The sequence below is a fragment of the Lemur catta genome, chromosome 2 (assembly GCF_020740605.2).
Source record: "Lemur catta isolate mLemCat1 chromosome 2, mLemCat1.pri, whole genome shotgun sequence".
NCBI classification, from domain to species: Eukaryota; Metazoa; Chordata; class Mammalia; order Primates; family Lemuridae; genus Lemur; species Lemur catta.
In genome coordinates this window covers 26375970-26390279 of record NC_059129.1, presented here as the reverse complement: position 1 = coordinate 26390279, position 14310 = coordinate 26375970, and the positions used below count along the sequence as shown (strand labels likewise).

The 14310-nt window shown below is 48.3% G+C and overlaps 1 protein-coding gene across 1 annotated transcript; it reads left to right on the top strand.

Annotated features, from left to right (window-relative positions):
- The first annotated feature begins 9476 nt into the window (after window positions 1–9476).
- FIS1 (fission, mitochondrial 1) lies at window positions 9477–13756 on the top strand. The gene is made up of 5 exons (XM_045541500.1): window positions 9477–9617; window positions 10475–10607; window positions 12556–12632; window positions 13086–13191; window positions 13441–13756. Exons 1-5 carry the CDS (start codon window positions 9573–9575, stop codon window positions 13536–13538), a joined length of 459 nt encoding a protein of 152 aa, XP_045397456.1. The 5' UTR covers window positions 9477–9572; the 3' UTR covers window positions 13539–13756.
- Window positions 13757–14310: the final 554 nt, after the last annotated feature.

Below are 14310 nucleotides of genomic sequence, written 5' to 3'. Positions count from 1 at the left end.
TGTGTTCTGAATTCTGCTAAATATTTATGGGATTTCTTTTCCATAGAAACTATCTGAGGTACCATAATCATTGAGCCTGGACTGCAATTTCTCCCACATAGAGTTTCCCCAGTGCTGCTCCAAGTTGTCCTCCTAATCACAGATACGGCTGTGTGGACAGCAGCTGGGACCATCTTCTCAATATAGCAACTGGTGATTTTGCTTCTGCAAAATGTTCCTGCTTTTCAGTCAACATCTTGTTTTCACTCCCAGTTTCACATGCAGAAACGAAAGAAAATATAAATATCACCAATTCCCCATTCAAGGAAAAGGGAAACTATTGATTAGATATCCATGCAGTTTTAGAAGCAAGCTTAAGGGGAAAAGTGTTTCTGAATATCAATATAGTAGGATAATGCTTGTCTCTGATAGCAGCTTTACTCAAGAGTAAACAACAGAAAATATTTGTGTACTGAAATAAGTAGATGTAAAGACATCATTCCATGAAAATAGTTTTGAGTTTTCTGGCTGACAGATATGCTTATTATGTTTATGCTTGTGGTGTTGGTAAGTTGATTTTCTTGATGGTAACTAGTCAGGGTTTCCTTCAGGATGACCTTGAAACAACTGACCAATATTGGCTGTCTTAGATACTTAGGAGCTTGGAGCTAAGATGCTATGGAGGAAAAGTGGGAGAGGACGAGTGAAAGTTCCAGAATAGCTACATAGCAGGGACTCAGGCTGGTAACGTGGTTGGAAGGGGGTGAAGCTGTGTCTGCATATTTAACATTGAGATTTTAGTAAAACCAATAATCTAGTTATCTGAGGTGGTCTGGGGAGACTAATGGAGATTGTGGGGAGCTAAGGCCTCATAAGTCACTGTTGGTGCTGCCACACCTCTGCCTCATTGCAATAGTAAATTAAATTCTGGTCCAGAAGCAACATCATCAATAAAGGTTGCTTTCTCTTTGTTATTGTAAAAGTGGGTGATAATTAATTTAATATTCCTAGCAGTTTTAGACATTAAAAAACCGTGCATAAAGCCATTAAGTATGCTGGTGATACCATCAAAAGTAATGATCAATAACTGTTGCCTTTTAGATCTTGGGGAGGCAGAGACTAGGGATGCTGCCCTTAGCTGAGCTTAAGTCAACTCTAGACTCATTTTTTTCTACTAATAATCTGCACGTATGTTGGATAAATATTTGCTAAATGAATAGGTGAATGAATGAATACATCTGAATTCTCTTGTGTAGCTTAACACTTCTCCTTGGTGAAAACATTGCTGAATTTGTTGGAGTTTAAGGAAAATAAGCTAAGAACAAAATAGAATGGAACACACTGACACCTATTTGATTTCCAATTGTGTAGGCTCAAGGATACAAATAGAGGCAGCCGCCTATTTTACTTAAACCTTGGCCAAAAACGCACCCTCTTACTAGCACTTGACCACAAGGCTCATTTACGATGAGCTTTTATGATTTTGTCATTAAATCATTCTTCTAGCTGACAGTTACAAAGGCAAAGTAGATAGAAAATCATGGGAGCCTAAGGAATAGAGCAAGAATGAACCAACAGGAAGTGAAACAATGGAGAAACAGGAAGTTCAGGTGCAGAGCCAAGGTTACAAAGAACAAAATCTTAGGATATTGTTAGGTCTTCTCAGCGTACAGATACAGTGAACAGCCCACCTGGCCAAAAACTAGGCAAAAGGGAAAAGAATAAAAGTTACAGAAAAGCTTGTTTAGTTGAAACGAAATAAATCTCCTTTTTGCTGCAATGTGTTCCTGAGAATCACGTTGCAAAGCAGATATTTTTCCAGTGAAGAAAATTGCATTCCAGACCTGAGACAGAGTGTCATCTAAATCATGGCTTTAAATAATACAGCACAAAAGAAAAGGATCAAATACTACAAGTAGGCTCCAGGTCCTATGCAGTTATCATATGGAACCTGTCCCCTTGCTTGTTAGCTCCTCATTCCCAAGGACTGTGAGCCAAAGACCTGGGTCTCGGTGACCTTATCTCTGCAAAATTTATTTATTAATGTTAGGGACACAAAAACAAGAGGTAATGGAAGGATAGGGGCAGAAAAACACGAAGGAGGAAACGGTTAAAGAAAAGCAATAAGAAGAAAATAGTTACAGAAAAATAACCAGGGGAAACAGTTATTTCAGTCTTAAAGAATGGGGTAATTAGACCATGGAACACTGACCACCAATCAGAAAATAGAAAAACACCATAAACAGTGACTTTCCCCATCACGTGTATAGGAGAAAGGAATGACTGGAACATAACCTTTAAGTTATGTCCATACCTGAAAAAATCCCAGGAAAGACTTCTGGGAATTTTCTTTAGGTCAGAGCCGACCTTTACATCAACATAAATTACTAGCATATAAAAGGAGGAATTTTAGAGTTAATTAGGGTCTTCACTCGCGGAGACAGATCCGTTTCCCCTTAGGGAAGGCCTTTCGCTTTGCATCCTTAAATTTTCCGTACAATATATTATTCACGCATACTTGCTGAGTGTCTGTCATCTCTCTCCGTTGGGTAGGCCAACGCTTGTAATTCTTCCAAGCTCGGAGCCCAAGAACTGGGGTAACACTTAAGAGTTCGGCCGTGAACAGGACTGTGACATTATGACAGTCAGAAATTAGCACTCTTCTCTACCTGCTCCAAATACTTTTATTTTTAACCTAAACTACAGAGAAGTAAATGTAGGAGGGGCTTGGAAGCCGGTATGGCTACAACAGCCCAGGAATTTGCTGTGCAGGTCATCAGGGCTGGCGTGAACTGGTCTCTTCCTAACACCCTTCCACTGCGTATTGGATTGATCCAGAAATGGGACAGCATTCTGAGGAGTGGGAAGAAAGATACTTACTGGAGCAAACGTTACGGTGGGTGAGTGGCTTGGGTGGAGCGCATTTGAATGGACGTTTGAGACACTAAACAGTGACAGGTTACAGTGAAGACTCAGGAGGAGGAGGACACGGCTGGATCTAGCACGGTGCTACTCTTATCACCTAAGGCAAAGATTCTTTTTGGGGGCGGGGGGCGGTCAATGTTCTCCTTACTGGAGTCACAAACCACTTCAAGAATCTGATGAATGCGGTGGACCCTCCCTTCCACCCCCTCGTTGCGCCTCGCCCCGCCCCTCCCGCCGAGCCACCCCGTTAATTGGCCGGCGGGTTTCCCACGCCCCGCCCCGCTCTCCGCTCGGCCCCGCCTTTCCCCAGAGGGCGGCTACTGCGCAGATGCCTATGCCTACACGGATGCCGCGCTTTTCCCTGGAGTCTTTCCGTGTCCTCCAGACCACCGAGCCCTCCTCCTAGAGCGGTCCCAGAGGAGGCACCACTCCCCGCTTCTCCCTCCCGCCCTCCTGAGCCACCCGGAAGTGCAGACGCCTGGAGGTTCTGAGCGTCGTTTTTGGAACGGGTGCCGTTTAGTCTTTCATTCGCCCGACAGACAGTTCCTGGACGCTTGCCCTTTGGCAGAGATGAACGCGGCACAGTCCGCGTCCACATGTAGGACTGTAGGACTGGGCGGTAACTGCTGTACTCAAAGGCTCAGGATGCTGTGCCTCCAAGACGCCGGATAGAAGAAAGCTTTCGTGGAGGGGTGACGTCCCTGGGCCTAGCAGTAGCCTGCCAGGCAGGCACGCCAGTGTTTGGTGGAGGGGGATCTCCGGTTGGCAGAGCATTGCGGGTGGAAGGAGCACTCCAGGTAGAAGAAAAGTGGCTGTGGTGAAGACGTCTGCGTGTGCAGGGTGCGTGGGGTGCTGGACATGAAACTGGAAAGGTAAGCAGGGGCGAACTTGAAGGGCTTCATGTGCGCGGTAAGGAATTGAAACAGAATCCTGAGTAGCCTAGACGGTGTTTTAATAAGAACACATGAGTTGCGATTTGCATTTTGAAATACAACTGGTAGCCAGGCTGGGTTGAGGAGGAAAAACTCTGTAGGAAGTGAGAGTACGGTGAGGGAATGGAGGCGGGGATGGCCTGACATATATTTATTCTTTAGTAATCTTGTCCCTTCCACGAAGCTGTGACTTCCATGAGAGCAAGGACTATTTCTCTTGCCCAGCACTTAGAAGAGTGCCTGACACATAGTTCTTAACAAATGTTTGTTGGATGGGTGGTTGAAGGAATTTGCGGTTTATAGGGCTTCCTAACTGGATAGTAGGTGGAACTGGGAAGTAGACAGATTACTGAAAATTGGAAGAACACAAATAGTGGAATCCTGTTCATTGGGTGTTTGCTGAGCACATCTCCTGGGCCGGCCACTGCAGAAGGCCCCAACTGCTGGTGTACTCAAGGGAGAGGCCCGGAATCCAGATGCTAACAAATACCAGTTCCAGGTTTCAGTTTCACTAACCAAAAATGTCAGTTTCCTTTCTGTCCAACCACCTGACTGAATTTGGGAAGTACATTTTTGTTTTGTTTTGAATATTACCATCCACATGCTTAGAATCCATATGAGTGTCATATTAAGGCTGTATGTTATTCCATTATATCAATGTATTATCATGCAATAAAACCATTCCCTGGCATGTTTGTTGTTCTTTTACCTTCACAGGTAATACAGGAGTGAATATCTTCATATCTTCCTTTTCCTCTATTTTCCTCCTTTCATTGAATATTTCCCCAAAGGAGTAGATAATTTAGCCAAATAATATTGCATTTTACTTATAGCTCTTACTGCATATTGCTTCATTGCTTTCCAAAAAGTTAATGGTGGCAACAGCAATATCTATCTACGCAACAATTACAATTGAATATCTACTGAGTTGGGTTCTAGGGGAATAATATAAGCAAAACAGGCATAGACCCTGCCCACATGCAGCTTCCAGTCTAGGGCAGGAGGCCAGCATTAATCACATCATCACACAAATGTATGATGACAAACTGACAGATAGCATGAAGAGAAAATACAGGCCACAAGCCAATAGGTTGGAACCAGTTTTACAACAATTTCAGCAGAACTGGTGGTGGTTTGGGGGTTTCATTTTTAATTTTACTACAGTACTATACTAGGTAAAAAATGGTTTCTCAGGGATTGTTTTGCCTGTTTGGGTTTTTAATTAACCTGAATTGTTCCTTCCCAGTTCACTCACTGCTTAACGGAAGTAGCAGGTGATTTCTCTATTGTAAATCAAAAAATTTACAAATTTTTTTACAGATGAATAACTAGAGTGTACTCAGGAACATGTCCTAACCTTTCCTCCTATTTGTCCTTTAAGTCAAGGGTCCTCAACCTTTTTGCCATCAGGGACTGATTTCATGGAAGACAATTTTTCCATGGACCGTGGTGGGGTGGGTTGTTGTGGGTTGGGGGAGGGTGGTGTAGAGCTCAGGCAGGAATAGGCAGCCCATTTCCTAACAGGCCACGGACTGGTAGTGGGCCACGGCCCAGGGGTTGGGGATTGTAGCTTTTAAGTGATTTCTCCTCTTCTCTGAACACACAGCCCTGTCTCTGACCTCTTATATGAAGAGGCAGCAGGAACCTAGTGCAGGACTTGGATTTGAATCCCAGCTTCTAGCTCTGTGACATTGGGCAGATTACTTAACCATTTTGAGCTTCAATTTCCTTCTGGGTCAAATGGAACTAATAACAGCACCTTCCTGGGTGTAATTTTTGGCAACATGTCATGTGTGCACGTTCCATTAGGTGGGAAAAAGTGGATGAGAGCAGAATACGGTCTCTGGCTTCTCGCAGGTTTTAGTACCATACTCAAACCAATCCTCAAGTGGCTCAAAGAAACAGTGCTAGCAAAGAGAGCAAGGTGTGTATTGTAGTTTTAAGTTCTGAAAATGTAGGACTAGTAACGTTTTCCCTCTACAGGAGACCTCACCTAGTAGTCTGGGTCTCCAGAGAAGGCCTTCCCTAAGCAAGAGCCTTTGAGCCAAGAACTTGGGATGAGTAGAGTTCACTGGGCCTATGAAGGCAAAAACCAATTTGTCATACTAGTGTCCCCTCTCACATGCCATCCATCAGCACATCCCAGCGACTCTACCTTTTGAACATACAGCCTGAATCCCTCACCTCCACCACTACCGCTGTAGACCAGGTCACCAATGGTCGGGCCTGGTCCACCACAGGGTCCTGTTCAGTGGCCTCCTGCTTTCACTCTGGCCCCTACCACTTTTTCTCCAGGCAGCAGCCAGAGAGATCCTTTACACATAAAATTAAACCCAAATTCTCTACCATGGCCTACAGGGCACTGTGTGATCTGCCCTCATTTTCTGTCACTCTTTCCTTTGCTCATTCCACTGGGCCACCTTAGCTTCCTGTGTCTTGGTCTGTTCTGTGTTGCTATAAAGGGAACACCTGAGGCTGGGTAATCTATAAAGAAAAGAGGTTTATTTGGCTCATCGTTCTGCAGGCTGTACAAGAAGCATGGCGCCAGTATCTGCTTCTGGTGAGGGCCTCAGGTAGTGCCCAATCAAGGCGGAAGGCGAAGGGGAGCAGGCATGTCACTTGGTGAAAGAAGGAGCAAGAGAGAGAGAGGAGGGAGTGCCAGGCTCTTGTAAACAACCAGCTCTCATGGGAACTAATATAATAGAGTGAGAACTCACTCTTTACCTTGAGGACAACACCAAGCCATTCATAAGGGATCCACCCCCATGACCCAAACTCCTCCCACCATGCCGCACCTCCAACATAGAGGATCAACTTCAGCATGAGATTTGGAGGCGACAAACATCCAAACCATGTTGCTAACTACCTCAGACAACCTTTGAACGCTCTTGTCCTTGCTGCTTTATGTGCCTGGAATGTTCTCTCCCATTTACCTGTGTGGTTTATTCATTAATGTCAGGGCTCTGCTCAGGTGTCACCTCCTCAGAGTGGGCTTCACTGAGCATTCCTACAATAGTATCCTCTTCCTCCATTCCTTCACCCTGCTTTGTTTTCATAGCACTTTTAACTCATGACCTTATTGCATTTAAATGAAAAAACTATTTTTTGACTCTCACAACACTTCTAACACCACATGTGTGGGGTTTTTGGACACCAGGCAATCCTCTGATTTTCTGTGGACACCAACTGGGTGTCCTACCATTCAATTCTGACACCATCTGCCCAGAATTAGCATCCGATCCCACAAGTTAAGGGCTCAGTCCCACAAGACTGCCCCCATTTATGACACCCAGGTTGCCACCTGTACTCCTGACCAGCTGGCTATAAGTCAGGGGTTCCCAAGACCCCCTCCTCATGTTTGATAATTTGCTATAACAGCTCACAGAACTCAGGGAAACACTTTATGTACTATTACCAGTTTGTTATAAAGGACACAACTCGGGAACAGCCAAATGTAAGAGATGCAAAGCACGAGGTATAAGGAAGGAGCTCGAAGATTCCATGTCCTCCCAGCACCTCCATTGTGTTCACCAACCCAGAAGTTCTCTGAACCCCAGAGTTGAGGGATTTTTACAGATGTTTTATCATGTGTGCACAATCGATTATTAACTCAACCTCCAGCCTCTCTCCCTTCCCCAGAGGATAGGGGAGTGGGATGAGAAAGTTCCAAGCTTTTAATCATGGCTTGGTCTTCCTGGTGACCAGCCTCCATCCAGGAGCCCATCAAGAGTCCCATCATTAGAACAAAAGACACTCCTCTCACTCATGAATTTTTTTTTTTTTTTTGAGACAGAGTCTCACTCTGTTGCCCAGGCTAGAGTGCCGTGGCGTCAGCCTAGTGCACAGCAACCTCAAACTCCTGGGCTCAAGAGATCCTGCTGCCTCAACCTCCCGAGTAGCTGGGACTACAAGCATGCGCCACCATGCCCGGCTAATTTTTTCTATATATATATTTTTTAGCTGTCCAAATCATTTCTTTCTATTTTTAGTAGAGACGGGGGTCTCGCTCTTGCTCAGGCTGGTCTTGAACTTCAGACCTCGAGTGATCCTCCCGCGTCGGCCTCCCAGAGTGCTAGGATTACAGGCGTGAGCCACCGTGCCTGGCCTTCACTCATGAATTTTAAGAATTTAGGAGCTCTGTATAAGATGCTCCTATACCCCATCACTCAGGAAATTACAAGGATTTTAGGAGCCTTGTGTTAGGAACCAGGGCAGAGACCAAATATTTATTTCCTGTTATGTCACAGTATTTTTATTTATTTACTTGTTTAATTATTTATTTTTCTGTTTTCCTCACAAAAATGTAAGCTCCATGGGAACAGGAACTTTATTTAGTACTGATCCCTAGCACTTAAACAGTGCCTGGCATATAGTAGGTGCTTAATGAATATTTGTTGAATGCATTAAATCTTGAATGAAGAATGAGCCAGATAAGCAAAGGAGGAGGGGACAGATGTTCTAAATAGAGGGGACTGCATGTGCATAGGACCTGGGGCCACTCAGAGAAAGGTGAGGCAGAGAATTACGGGGGGACCAGACCTCAGAGGACCTTGCAGGCTGTGTTACAAGATGTTAACTTTGTTCTAAGGGCAACGAGGAGCCATTAAAGGGTTTCATGTAAATTGAGAATTCTGTTTTTATAAACTCTTTTGAGTACTGGGTGGTAAATAGATGGTAATGGGACAAATGGAGGCAGGGGACCAGTGAGGCAGCTGTTAAAGTCATCCAGGTAGAGATGACACAGGCTTGGACATAATTGGATGTAAAATTAACAGGGACTACTTCCCATGTCTGTGATCGAAGGTGGATGGCTTACTTGCTTTAGTCCATGTTTATTCAATAAATGTTTATTGAGCATTCGCACTGTGCCAAGGGCTGTGCTAGGTGCTGGATAAACAAGATATAGTCTCAGCCCTCGTGGAGCTTACACTCTAATGTGTATTAGAGCACTGTGGATCAAGGTAAAAAGAATGTGAAAGTCACTTCCCAGTCTCCTCACTGCACAGAACACTGAAGCTTGGGAAGTTAGCACCTTTCTCCTTCCTATGCTTTGACTGCCTCTCACTGCTAAGGTTCTCATTGCCCATGACCCTGTGTGGCAGGCTTTCCCCCTGGGTCACTCCTAGAAGATGGTTTATCTAAATAATATTTAAAATATTGGACTCTGCAACTAATGGGACAACAGCTCTTTAAAAAAATTCCCATTAATAGTACCTATTGTTATGTATTCCAGTCTCTGAGTGATAACAGATCAGTTATCTACCATCTTGCATTTTAAGAGTCAGCAGAGGCCCTGGAAACCCTGGTACTAGTTATGATTTTGTTGCAGGCCTTCAGGGTCCTAGATTTCTGGGGGGCATTAGACTGGTACCTAAAGTGATGTGATCCCTGCCCGGCTTTCCATCCTCCTCTTTCCGCTATTTTCAGCCCTGGGGCTAACCACCAAGCCACCAAGACACAGCCCCACCTTCCCTGGGGCAGCCTCCGTGGAGGAAGGGAGAGGCTAGGGCACCCGCGAAGACCAAGATGCGGGACGGAGTCCCCCGGGGTGCAGGGACCGGCCCGAGCGTGCGCACTAGCGCCCCCTCCGGCGCCGGCCGTGCTGGGAGGAAGGGGCGGGGCGTCGCGGGTCGCTCCCGCATCCGCCGGACGCCGGAAGTGACTCTCCGCCCCTGCCACTGGGCCATGGAGACTGTGGCACAGTAGAGTCTGGTTGAGGCTTTAGGGGCGGCGGCCATGGAGGCCGTGCTGAACGAGCTGGTGTCTGCGGATGACTTGTTGGTGAGGCCTGGCCCAGAGAGAGGGCAAGGGAAGATTCGGAGGGCGGGTCATGAGGAGAGTCGGGCATTGGCCAGACGCTCTTCCCAGCCTCGGCTTGGCCAAGGGGAGCCTAACTACGGCTCCCGGCAGCCTTCGCAGCGTCCGGCCCCTGCCCGAGGGCCCATTTTGCTCCGGAGGCTGGTGGGAGTTGTAGTTTTTTGAGCCACCACTCCTCAGCCTAAAGGCCTGGAGTCTGACGGTGGAAAGACTGACGGGTCCTGGGTTCGTGCAGGAGTTGGGAGCTCGAGGTGCTCCTTCAGTGCTGAGGGAATACACCGACCATCATAAAATTTTACATATTACTGCGTCCGGCACAGTGCTAAGTGCATTGCATGCCATCTCTGAATCTTTGTAGCTCTAGGAGATCGGCACTATTTCTGTTCCGGTCTTGCAGATGGGAAAGAGCCGGACCCGGCAGGGTGGGGCAGGATGGGGCCAGCAGTCTCAGACGAGGACCGCGTGGGCTATTGTTGAGCAGTTTTGACAGCGTGTTTACTGTTCAGCCACTCGGGGTCAGCTGCTCTGGGAGCGGTGCCTGGAACTGCCACCAGGTGGCATCTCCGCTGGGTACCACTAGGGGGCGGGAAGTGGGGGGGGGGGCTTCTGTCCACAGAGCCAGCCTGCCACCCCTGAGGAGCAGAGTGCCTTGGGTCCCAGGGATGGAGATGGCAGAAGCCAGGCTGCCAGGTACCAAGACCCGCGAGGGAAATGGGGCAGAGACAGGCAGATGGAGTGTAACTGGAAGTGGACACCATGTCCAGCTAGAGAATGGTTGACGCCCTTCATTTCTAAATGATTCCTCTCCTCCCCTATGGCAGAAGTTTGAAAAGAAATTTCAGTCTGAGAAGGCAGCAGGCTCGGTGTCCAAGAGCACGCAGTTTGAGTACGCCTGGTGCCTGGTGCGGAGCAAGTACAATGATGACATCCGTAAAGGCATCGCGCTGCTCGAGGGTGAGGTGCCGGGCTACCCAACTCTCCCCTTCCCAACTGCCCTCGGGGGCTGCTCTTCACCATGGGCCCCTATAAACAGTCACCTGGCAATTACCTCCCTTAAACTTACTGCAGCAAAGGGCTGTACTTGGTCTGATTCTCCCAGTGAACTGTTAGCTAATTACCACCCACCATTGTTTTGCCAATCAGAGTCATAGCATGCCAGTTCCCACAGGACTGTCGTGATCTGGTAGAGAAAGTGATTTGTCTGAGGTCACACAAATAATCATCAGTGGCTGAATTAGAACTAGAAGCTTCTGTCTTGTGAGTCTCAGTCCCATGCTCCTTGCTCCCCACCATGTTGCTTAGCCAGCAGCTATTGAGAACCTTTTGTGGGGATGGCATAGAAGAGGCACAGAAGACTGTCCTAAAAAATTGTGAGCAGATGGTGCTTTTGGATTGGAACCCTATTTTCCATTGGTTTGGGGTGAGTCATCATTTGTCAGAGGCCACAATACTTGACCTTTAAATTTCTCTGTACCCAGTACCCCCTTTCTCTCTGTCAAGTAATCATTTATAAGCATACAATCTGTGTACAGTGACCCCTTGGTGTCTGTGGGGGACTGGGGCCAGGATCCTCTGAGGATACCAAAATACACAGGTGCTCAAGTCCCTTGTATAAAATGGTATAGCATTTGCATATAATGTTATGTACATCCTCCTGTATAGTTTAAATCGTCTCTAGGTTACTTGTAATACCTAATATAATGTCAATGCTGTATAAATAGTTGTTATACTGTATTGTTTAGGAATAAGGACTAGAAAAACATTGGTACATCTTCAGTACAGACACAACCATCTTTTTTTTTTCCTAGTATTTTCAGTCCAAGGTTGGTTGAATCCACAGATCGGAACTGACAGATATTAAGGGCTGACTATACTAGCAACAAATGCACATTGTAAACCTATAAAAATAAGAACCTTTCTTAATGCAAATATTTTCACCCTACATTTGTCTGTGTTGCTAATTCAGATTTTTCAGGTTTAGTCTACAGCAGGACATAGCTGTAGAAGTGGTCTCTCTAAGTGTTGCCATTCTAGTTGAGGAGATAGTACAAAGAAGGTACTTGGGAAGATTTATAAATACCTGAAAACTACTTAGCAACACATTCTAGTGCTTAGAGTACAACCAAGCACATAAGCTTCTGGGAAGTCACTGAATTAAGAAAGTCGGGTGGGGTCGTTCAGGGAAGGTTAACCGAAGGTGAGTTTTGAGGTGACTTTTTTTTTTTTGGAGACAGAGTCTCGCTCTGTTGCCTGGGCTAGAGTGCCGTGGCGTTAGCCTAGCTCACAGCAACCTCAGACTCCTGGGCTTAAGCAATCCTTCTGCCTCAGCCTCCTAAGTAGCTGGAACTACAGGCATGCGCCACCATGCCCGGCTAATTTTTTATATTTTTAGTTGTTTGGCTAATTTCTTTGTATTTTTAGTAGAGCTGGGGTCTCGCTCTTGCTCAGGATGGTCTCGAACTCCTGACCTCGAGCGATCCTCCCACCTCGGCCTCCCCAGAGTGCTAGGATTACAGGTGTAAGCCACCGCGCCAGGACTTGAGGTGATTTTTTACAAGGGGAGTGAGTGCAAACTTATTTTTAACAGCGAGGCAGTATAGTTTAAAACACAGCAGATACCGAAACTGGGTAGAGCTGCCTTTTGACTCCTCCAAGGCCTTGATTTCCTGTCAGTTCACGTGTGGGGCCAGAGTTGAGACTGATAACGTGGTGTCTGTTGCCGGGGTGCTGGGGCAGCCTGGGTCCACCGTGCCCCAGAGCTCTGGCTGGGAGCTGAAACGGAGGCTCAGGACAGCGACTTTCCCAGGATCGCAGAAAGAGTCAGAGAGTGGAAGGGGTCTTTGGGACACCGTGTTAGGAAAAGAAAGAAGCGGTCTTCACCCTTTGCCCTCCCCCTCTGCAGAGCTGCTGCCCAAGGGGAGCAAAGAGGAGCAGCGGGATTACGTCTTCTACCTGGCTGTGGGGAACTACCGGCTGAAGGTGAGGCAGAAAGGGCCCCTTCTTCCCTCCGCCCTACTTAGGTGGGCTTTAATGCCTTCTTATTTCCTCCGGGGTAGAGCCCCGGACATCAGGAAGGCTGAAGAAGGGCAATAAGCAGGGGGTGGCGTCGGGTCCAGAGGTGCAGCGTGGTATCAGACAGAGACTCTGTGGGAAGGTGAGAGGATCAGGGTGCCAAGGGTGTGGGGAGCAAGGCGAGGTCAGATTGAGGTGCAGCCGCAAGCCCTGGGCTGTTATCTTCCCCAGCTTATCACCCCTACACAGTTGGGGTTGTTTGTGGACTCTACTCCGTGGGGTGAGGCCGGACGGAGTTAGGGAGCAGGTGGAGGTGGAGGGAGGAGCCCCCAGGGCTTGAGCAGGGAAGGCCCGGTGGGCAGGAGGACAGTAGAGCGCTGGGCTGTGGATAACGTGTGTGTGTGTGTTCCCTGAGTGTAGGAATATGAGAAGGCCCTGAAGTACGTTCGAGGGCTGCTGCAGACAGAGCCCCAGAACAACCAGGCCAAGGAACTGGAACGACTCATTGACAAGGCCATGAAGAAAGGTGAAAGCCGCCTCTCTGTTTGTTAAGTCCTCTTCTTCCCCCCATGCCTGGACCCTTTGGCCTCTCTTTGAACGACCCTCCTCCAAGCAGTCCCTCCTCAACTCCCCCAACCCTTGGAGGCCCTCACCCCGTGACTCCAGGTAGGGTGCGTGCTTCTGTAGAGGGGCAGGGCCAGGAAGAAGATGATGGTTAGGGTCTCTGCAGGGGTAGGGGCTGGGGTCCTGACAGTGTCCCTTTTCCTTTCCCCAGATGGACTAGTGGGCATGGCCATCGTTGGAGGCATGGCCCTGGGTGTGGCAGGACTGGCTGGACTCATCGGACTTGCTGTGTCCAAGTCCAAATCCTGAAGGAGACTGCGCCTTCTCTGCCCAGGGTGATGTGGGAACCCGTGGAAGACACTGGAAGAGGGGCCCATCTGTCTTCACTGTCCCTTCCCCCTTCCTCCCGTGCACCCTTGCCACTGGCCAATGTGGCCTTCAACTTCCACTTCCCTGAGACCCGTCCTTCAGCTCCAGATCATGTGCTTTGGGATGAGTGTAAATAAAATCGGGCTGTGGCTTGGGAACCTCCGCGTCAAGTTGGAGGAGGGGCTTCCACTGGGCACAGGGTGGGGGGCTCACTCATAGTCCTTTCCTGCTGCTACCCTCCAGGCTGGTGGGGGGGGTCCTCCTTTGTCCTGGAGCAGCCCAGACCCTACACCCTTCCTTCCTCCCCTCCCCCAAACCCCTTTTCATGGCCCTAGAATCCTGGGCGGGAGCAGTGACCGGAGGACGGAAGGGCAGAGCTGCGGGCACAGGATGGGATTTATGCCTCCCGTCTCCTCTGACCCACTCAGCTGCCTCTCAGCACCTGGAGTTTTCCACACCAGCGGCCCCCCTCAGCTTCCTCCCAACCCCCGCCCTTCCCTCCCTTTGTCTTCCTGCACTCTCCTCTTCCCCCTCCCTCATCCTCCTCAGGGGGAGGGTGCCTCGTGGAGAAGGAAACTGGCATTGGCATGGGGTGGGCAGGGCCTTGGAAGAGGTCTGGAGCCCAGGGTGCCCTGCTCTGGCCTGTAGGATGGAAAGTCGACCTGTCCCCACCCAGCCTGCCGTGCCCCACACCCCCTCGTGCCAGGCTCCG

What these genes read in the sequence shown, in the direction of transcription:
- FIS1 (XM_045541500.1), top strand. Translation starts at nt 9,573, where the DNA reads ATGGAGGCCGTGCTGAACGAGCTGGTGTCTGCGGATGACTTGTTG. An exon ending in AGGCATCGCGCTGCTCGAGG is followed by an intron (nt 10,608 to 12,555) that starts GTGAGGTGCCGG and finishes CCCCCTCTGCAG; the next exon opens with AGCTGCTGCCCAAGGGGAGC. An exon ending in TGGGGAACTACCGGCTGAAG is followed by an intron (nt 12,633 to 13,085) that starts GTGAGGCAGAAA and finishes CCCTGAGTGTAG; the next exon opens with GAATATGAGAAGGCCCTGAA.